The 9,016-nt window shown below is 47.2% G+C and overlaps 1 protein-coding gene across 1 annotated transcript in view; it reads left to right on the top strand.

Annotated features, from left to right (window-relative positions):
* Positions 1-3,433: 3,433 nt before the first annotated feature.
* The window catches only part of kctd16b (potassium channel tetramerization domain containing 16b), a 183,630-nt gene continuing 178,047 nt past the window's right edge, over positions 3,434-9,016 (top strand). The window contains exon 1 of the mRNA XM_056285117.1: positions 3,434-4,310. Within this exon, the coding sequence (XP_056141092.1) occupies positions 3,434-4,310 (877 nt within the window). The remainder of the gene's footprint in view (positions 4,311-9,016) is intronic.

The following is a 9,016-nucleotide window of genomic DNA, read 5'->3' as shown; positions in this document are numbered from 1 at the left end:
GTGGTTCGGACATGTGATTAGGATGCCCCCTGGGCGCCTTCCTTTGGAGGTTTTCCGGGCACGGCCAACTGGGAGGAGACCCTGGGGTAGATCCAGAACTCGCTGGAGGGATGCCTTGGGATCCCCCAGGAGGAGCTGGAGAGCGTTGCTGGGGAGAGGGACGTCTGGAGTGCCCTACTTAGCTTGCTGCCACCGCGACCCGACCACGGAGAAGCGGCTGAAGATGAATGAATGAATGAATGAATGAATGAATATGTCCTCTAAACCTACATTTTATTGATTTGATTTACGTGTTGTCTTGATTTCACTTCATCTTAATCACTACATCTGCTCAAGTGAGTTTTTGGTCAAGACATTTTTGTTAAACGTATGTCATGAACGTGAAGATTGGCGGTACTGATGTAACGTTGTCTCTACCGTCTACACGGTTCAGACATGAGCTTAACTGTCTCAGCTCGAACGCTGTGAACGCGATTGTATCTCCAGACCTTTGACTTAGAAGATGACGCCACAAAACACACGCGCGCGCGCACACACATCTGTATATGTACAGGTATTTTGGCAGGGGTAGTTCAGAGGGTTGTTTGTGTTGATGTGTGTGCGCGCGCGCGCGCGCTTATAAAGCATACCATTGTCTTTAGCTTTTTTGGTGAAAAAACTTTCAAAGAAATTGCAGATATCCTATACTGCAGAATTATAAACAATGACGAATTTGGATGATCCTCTTATAGCAAGGGTAGTGTCTCTGAAATAGATATTCAATCATTTCTTACTTAGAACCAGAACCAGGTTGGTATTCAATCTGGGTTCCCCCAAACTCCGCTTGCCCAAACCCGGGTCCATATCCTGTGCTGACCACACACTGCCCATTAGCACACTCACATAGCCATGTGCTGGTCCATTACCCCAACCAAGATTCCTACTGTACACACACACGCACGCACACGCGCACACGCACGCGCGCGCACACACACACTTATCCTATGAATAGTTAAGTGCTTGCAATTGTTATGCAGAAGTGTAAACGTGCTCTCCTGTGGAGTGGCTTGCACTTCAATTCTATTTATGAAATGTGCTACACATAAGAAAGTGTTGGTCGGTTCAGAGGTTGATACGAAGTGGGCTGCTGATCAGAGAGTGGAAGTTAAAGACATGAAGGCAGATGGATTCAACAAACAAATGCTAAAAAAAACCAAGTCTTATGACTTTCTTATAAAATCAGGTCTCCTAATCAGACTTGAGATGTACTAGCTACGTGGACTTTGCGTTCCTTATCTTAAGCACACTAAATGTATTACGCAAGCCCTGTTGTCACCCAGCGTGTGGATTTATGTGTATAAGATGTATGTGTGTAACTTTAACACGTTTCTTTTTTTTCTTTTTTAAATTTTTGCTACATTGACCAACCGCAGTTTCCCAGAGGAAGTCTATCTTGTGACTGTGCAACTCCGCCACGGCTTAAGCTTCTCCAGGTCATGCTCATAACATTTTGTAATTTGTGTCCCAACGCCTGACTGGCATTCTGGGTGCCCCCCCCCCGCTCTTACTATGCGTTTATTGTCTTTAATGCTTCGATCTTGAGGGCAAGCGCACAATCTGACTTACACGGAAAGAGATGCGGACACATGCGCACACTTACAAACAGAATGACAACAATAGGCTCTGCATGTAAATACAAAAGGTCCAGGCACACAGCTGCCCTGCTTTGCATAATTACACAAGTAATTTCGCCTCGGTGTCTAAGTAGCTGTCCATGGGGCTGAAAGCATGGGCTTTGTTGCAGGCTTTTTTTTTACGTTGTTGTGTTTTATACAATACGAACAGACGGGGGCGCTGTTTCGCGTTGGGATAACGCAAGACGAGACATATTCATGATAACAATGGCCTTTTATTTGACAAAAAGGACATTTTACTCATGATCATTAGGGTCTAGATCATAAATGTTCTTGAAACGATTTTTCATCTAGTATAGGTTGCTACAAAACAGGAAATATAATCTTAACGGGCAGATATCATTAGCTAAAGGAATTGTGAAACTTGGTACGTAATCTTGGACCACACTCAACATGAGTTTGCTGTGTGCTGGTGCATTCTTGGTAGACCTCTAACAAATTGGCTTACATCTCAATGCGAAATCTTTTGGACCTAGAGGGACGACACCCCTTTTATTGTGGGGGTACATGCTGAATATCATGCAAACGGGCTATCTTCCAAAGGGAGTCGAATGGTTGCCCTCATTCTTGTTCATGCATAAACATTTACTGCAATTTCTGTACGTACTGATGAAACTGGGACGTGCATGCGAGTACCCAAACCTAACCTTCTAACAATGTTCATTCATCGCAAAAGTGCTGGCAGCGTTTTAAGATACAGACTCCATACGGGCTCACAGTCCGGAATCACCGCCTGCTCTTTTCTTCCCCCCCCCCCCACCGTGGAGGAGGCGGAGGAGGCACCACCCTGCTCGGGAGGGGAGTGTGAGAGGGATGCTGGTCTCAGCACCGCGGACAGCTCCCGGCAAAGCCAACCAGCTGTGGGTCGGCTGCATGCAATGACGCACACGGAGATGGAGGCGAAGGCTCCGTGAGGAAGTGAACGCTCTCGTGATACCGGATCTATTGCCATTCGGTCCGGAGCAGACGACGTATTCGCACACGGGACTCACACAGGGTTGGGCGACGTCTTCAGTTCCTGTGAAGTTTCTCCCGACAGGAAGGCTTTCTTTCTTTCTTTCTCTCTCCCAGCCAGCCAGCCAGCCGGGGCAAGAAACTGCTGATGACAAAGGGAAGTTGGGAATAAAAGGGGATCGGCGATATTCTACGTCTCTTTCTTCGGAGCACCGTCAAACAGAAGTTATTTGCGGACTTTCTTCTCCCCCGTTGTACCGTCTATTCGTATTTTGCAGCCGGGTTATTTCCTTTCTTTCTTTCTTTTTTTTCTTTCTTTTTCTTTTTTGGTAAAGGGATTTCCATTTCTTGACTCGTGCTTCCTTCAAGAAAAGACGCCAGCGTGCCGAGTTCCCCATTCGGACACAGCGAAATAAAGCCGCTGGTATCTTGGTGATATCCCCCCCCCCAGGGGCAACGGGAGTACAGTTACTAATGCACACTTCCGAGGTGCAAGCCTTTTAGTGTGCCCCGCTGTATTTCTCTTGTCTCATATTACTGCCCCCCCCCACCCCCCACCCCTCCTCTCCACCCCACTCCCTCTCCAAGTCACTTATCTCTGTCTTTTCGACGTTTACACGGGGGGTCCGTGCGCCACCTGATCCGGACTGGCAACCGATGTTGTCACCATATTTGTTGAAATGTAACATAACGGAGAGCTACGCATCGTAATCACCGGTACCGCTCGGCAACTTTCCGGACGCCGATCCATCATTTATTATTTTTTTAACCTCTAACCGACTTAGCAAAGCCGTCATTAGTGTTTCATGACGGAGACAATGGCGTTAAGTGGAAACTGTAGGACTAACCCCAAAGATCAGGGACCGGTTCAGAACAGTTTCCCAGATGTTGTGGAATTAAACGTAGGGGGGCAGGTTTACTACACGCGTCACTCAACTCTGGTGGGCACCCCGAATTCTCTGCTGGGCAAAATCTTTTCCGCCAAAAAAGACTCCTCCAACGACCTGGCGAGGGACCCAAAGGGCCGATATTTCATCGACCGCGACGGGTTTTTATTCCGCTACGTGTTCATCGACCGCGACGGGTTTTTATTCCGCTACGTGTTGGACTACCTCCGGGACAAGCAAGTCGTCCTCCCCGACCACTTTCCGGAGAGGGGCCGGCTCAGAAAAGAGGCGGAGTACTTTCAGCTGCCCGACCTGGTGAAAATCTTGACCCCCGACGATGTCAACAAGCACAGCCCGGACGACTACTTCCACAGCGACCACGAGGACGGCTCTCAGGGCAGCGACCAGCGCGTGTGCCCGCCGCCCTCGCTCGTACCCGCGGACAGAAAAAGCGGCTTCATCACGGTGGGCTACCGCGGCTCGTCCACGACGGGCCGCGACAGCCAAGCAGACGCCAAGTTCCGACGGGTGCCGCGGATCTTGATATGCGGGAGAGTGGCCCTGGCCAAAGAGGTTTTCGGAGAGACTCTGAACGAGAGCCGCGACCCCGACAGGACCCCGGATCGGTACACGTCGCGCTTTTACTTGAAGTTCAAGCACCTGGAGAGGGCTTTCGACATGCTGTCCGAGTGTGGCTTCCAGATGGTGGCCTGCAACTCATCGGTCACCGCCTCGTTTGTCAGCCAGCATACGGACGACAAAATCTGGTCCAGTTACACAGAATACGTTTTCTACCGTAAGTGACACCGCTGTCACGTTGACCAAGCACGACGCGCACGCACGCACGCAAACACAGACACAGACACACACACACACACACACACACACACACACAGACACACACAGACACAGACACACACACACACACACATACACACACACACACACACACACACACACACACACACACACACACACACACACACACACACACACACACACACACACACACACACACACCTTACCCAAAGTCACCGCTAGAAGGCACAGTTGGTTTACGCGTCCCAAGCATACGCGACGAGAGAGAGAATGTGAGAGAGAGAGAGAGACAGAGACAGAGACAGAGAGCGAGAGACAGAGACAGAGAGCGAGAGAGAGAGACAGAGAGAGACAGAGAGAGAGAGACAGAGAGAGTGAGAGAGAGAGACAGAGAGAGAGAGAGAGAGAGAGAGAGAGAGAGAGAGAGAGAGAGAGAGAGAGAGAGAGAGAGAGAGAGAGAGAGAGAGAGAGAGAGAGAGAGAGAGAGAGAGAGAGACTAGTTTGGTGGTGGGGATGTTTGGCCTTTCAACTTTCTTGAAAAAAAAAGACAACCTCTGTGAGGTGACGAAGCTCCCCTCAGTGGGAGAGGCGTTCATGTCCATTTTCTGCTGACACGCCTGTAAAGCATAACGAGGTTCGATTTCCACCCTAACACTAAAGTGAAACTTTCCTACTTTTCGTGGTGATTTGGAAAAGTATCTCAGACGTTTATATGACCAAACGAGGAGTCGTTTGAAATGGTAAAGGATTGTAAAGCGTGCTGATAGTAATCGCATGACGCAGCAAAGTTCAGCCACTAAATAGTTAAAGCCAACATCAGGAAAATCATTACTATGCAGGGTTATAGTAACTCAGACACAAGCCGGCATGGCACTCAGAAACATCGATCTTTTTCAGGTCGTCTCACATCATATAAAGCAAGTGAAGTCCACATGGTTGAGACTGTCAAGAGTGTCTGCAAGTATCTCATTTTGCTTGATAAAGCACACAGAAGTGAACAACACTCAGGAAATTCTTGTTGCCCAGACTTGTCTCCAAACCTTGCCTGACACCATCAACGTGTCATCATGCAAATTTAAGTTGTGAGTAATAAAAGCTCTCTGGTAAGGCCACATTTGGCTAAGAACTCTTAAATACCATGCAGGGAAGTCTTAATGCTCATCTGAGATGACAACATTGGCATTTGGATAGAGAGAAGATGCGATAAAGGGTGTTGGAAACCGAATTATTGAATGGATTTTGTTTGATATCCCATGGTAAGCTACAGTAACACGTTCTCCCACCATTATAATGCTACACCCCCACTACAACACTATACCCACTGTCTTTGGACAGCATACAGTACAACGAGGTACGGCTGAGATATACTTACAACAATAATTCCCCGCGCCACATCGCCTCCCTGAGCAGCGCGTGTGCACCGCGGACCCTCTTGCTTGTCATTTGGGCGTCCATGTTAACAGGTCAGAGCAGCCACCCAGCACGCGTGAGCAGCGAGGCTCAAGCCACGCTGCAGCGAGCGACACAACTCTAGAGAATGGACGTAACGTCTATATTAGGTTCAGGAAAAATAGACTGTGGAAATGATCTGTTGATAGTCATACTGACGTCACATCAGCAACATTAATTTACACAACTGACACCTTTCACTATAGTTTCAATGTCTATATCTGCACAATATGTCACAGACATGAAAAAAATATGACGAACTTAACAATTTATGATTTCAATTTATATTTTATAATAATAAAAATATAATGAACTTTATAATGAAATGAAATTTCAAATTCGATAATTGATGGCCATTATCAAAGGCAAACCGTGTAACACATAGGGCTGGCAGCAGCAATGCTGTCTGTGTGGACACCACATGCACGTGAGCTGCAGCAGGTCAGCGAGGTAGCCATCCTTCACAGGTAGAGGTGAGTGGTGTGGACCAGGCCTTAAAGTCTCAGTTTCTCTCTCCTGGGAGTTAGCACTACTTACCCAGCAAACATGCCCCTTTGGGGCCTATGTGGGGCCACTGCGGGCAGGAACAGAGGGCCCACTGTGGGCAGCCCCCTGTGGGCCCCGTTACTGGCATGAAATGCGGGGCACGTGTGGGCCCAACACTAAAGGCCCCTGGTGGGGCCCCAGTGGGCAGCCCACACTAAGCAGAGTGGGCCCTCAGTGGGACCCATTGTGGACCCGCAGCATGCCCATAGTATGCCCACACGTTGGGCTGGGAGCAGTGGTCCCACACGGGCCCATAGTGCCCCATGTGTACCTGATATGCTAGTGACATTTATTGACAGCCAGCTCAAACAAAAAAATGAAGAAAATATAAATTATATGAAGAAAGAATTTATTGAAAATTGGAAACAATTGGAATTGAAAAACAAAACTATATACCAAATTAAATGCTTTTATAAAGCAGAACAACAAACATAGAACCACATTTGAACACAATAAGAACATGAAGTATAAAAGAAAAACAAACAAATCTATTTATTTTTTTTGCTCCTTCTGCTCCTTCCTCTGTCTCTATCCCTGGCATTTCTGAGCCACATTTTGATGGCAGCTTCCACCTCGGATGCTGTGGCCCGGCTGCTTTTTGTCACAGCATCTGAAGAAAACAACAGTTGAAATGTAAGTGCACAGTATGAGTTAGCCACAGGTGGAGCATTTAATCTAGCTTGGGATCAGACTATATGCAGCATTGGGCATGGGCAGTAAATACAAAGTTTGAGTACCGCTTACCCTAAAGCAGTTGTAATCGTAAAACGTTTTAACTGTACTGTCAACAGGGGGTTGACCTCAAAGGTCAAAACTGCTGTGGGCCCTGCATGGGCTAACCCACAGAGGGTCCATGTGGGCTTACTGTGGGCAAGACCACAGTTGGGCTTGCCCACAGTAAGCCCATATAGGTGCGTCAAAGGGCAAAACTTCTGTGGGCCCCGCATGGGCTGACCCACAGGGGCCCCATGTGGGCTTACTGTGGGCAAGACCACAGTGGGTTGCTCACAGAAAACCCTCATGGGGGCCTCAAAGGGCAAAACTGCTGTGGGCTCCGCATGGGCTGACCCACATGGGGCCCATATGGGCTTACTGTGGGCAAGAGCACAGCTGGGCTTGCCCACAATAAGCCCACATAGGGGCCTCAAAGGGCAAAACTACTGTGGTTCCCGCATGGGCTAACCACATGGGGCCCATGTGGGATTAGTGCGGGTTTGCCCCTGCCCACATTGCCCCACAGTAAACCCACACCTACCCACAGTGGGCCCGCACGGGCATGTTTGCTGGGTAGCTGTTGCGCTCGCTGTTGTTTCTGAGCAAATGTGAATGCAACACTTTTGATAATGTAGTCTGGCTGCACCCCGTGCACGGGGGCTCAAATTCAAATTTCAATTTATTGTCATATACATATAAAAATTACCATGTACCTTCCAATGCAATGAAATGCATATGCCCTGGCTCTCTCAGCCCTTAAACTGTATATAAGAAAATAATAAATAATAACAAAAAAAATAAGAAATCGGAAACCCTACAAAATAATAAATCAATGAAAGTTATGTAAGGTGCCTACTCTAATTATTCTGATTGGCTGCGGGTAAAAACTGTGTTTGAGGTGGCTGGTCTGAGCTCTGATGCTCTGCAAGCATTCTGCTGAGGGAAGGAGTGAGAACAGACCATGTGCTGGGTGGATGATGTCCTCCATGATACTTAGGGCCATCTTTCTGCAATGGGGGGTGTAAACGTCCTGAAGCTGTGGCAGTGCTGCTCCTATGATGTTTGAATCTGTTTTCCTATCCTTCTCAGTTGTTTTTCATCCTGTTCAGTCAGGTTGCCAAACCATACCTATATGCTTCCAATAAGGATGCTCTCTATGGTCATCTGATAGAAATTAACCAGGATTTTTGTGGACATACTGAATTTTTCCAGACTTCTCAGAAACTACAGTCTCTGTTGTGCCTTCTTAATGTCACAACTGGTGGTTAGAGACCAGGAGAGGGAGTCTGAGATCTGAATGTCTAAAAATCTGAAGTTCTTCACAATTTCATCAGGGACACTGTTGATGTAACTTGGTGTCAGAACCATTCTGGACTTCCAAAAATCAAGGATATTCTCATTTGTTTTCTCAACATTTAGGGAGAGGTTCTTATCTTGACACCATATGGATAGGTCCATCACTTCCTTACTATTGGCATCTTCATTTTGGTCATTAATCAGTCCAATTACTGTGGTGTCATCTGAAAATGTCACTGTTTTTTCACATTACACCAGTTGAAGTGGCTATCAGGGAGTTTAGTTTATAACACTTTTGTGATATTTGGTCAAACTCTTTCTACATCTGTCAAGTAAGTACATCCACTGAGGGGGAAAAAAAAATCCAGTTTCTGTGGCTGCTGTAGGTGCGCTGTATCAGCCAGTCAGGAGAGGCCTTTACAAACTGGCATCTCCATTGGTCCTTACTTGCTGTCAATTAGTTTTCACATTCACTGGGCTCTTATTCAGAAGTGAGGGGAAAGATTCCTTTGCAGTATGTTTTCAAAATATAGGTAGCACTTGCTAACTTCCACTTAAAATTGCTTACCCCCATTTTAATGGGGAAAAATATACTGATTTGCCTTTCTTTTGTCAACTTTTCAATAATTTGCATGTTAGGATGGAACACGACAACAGCGTTTAAAAAATGAGGGGGGG

Source organism: Lampris incognitus, chromosome 8, assembly GCF_029633865.1.
Source record: "Lampris incognitus isolate fLamInc1 chromosome 8, fLamInc1.hap2, whole genome shotgun sequence".
Lineage (NCBI taxonomy): Eukaryota > Metazoa > Chordata > Actinopteri > Lampriformes > Lampridae > Lampris > Lampris incognitus.
The sequence above is the reverse complement of the archived record's forward strand: the minus strand, read 5'-3'. Positions and strand labels throughout refer to the sequence as shown.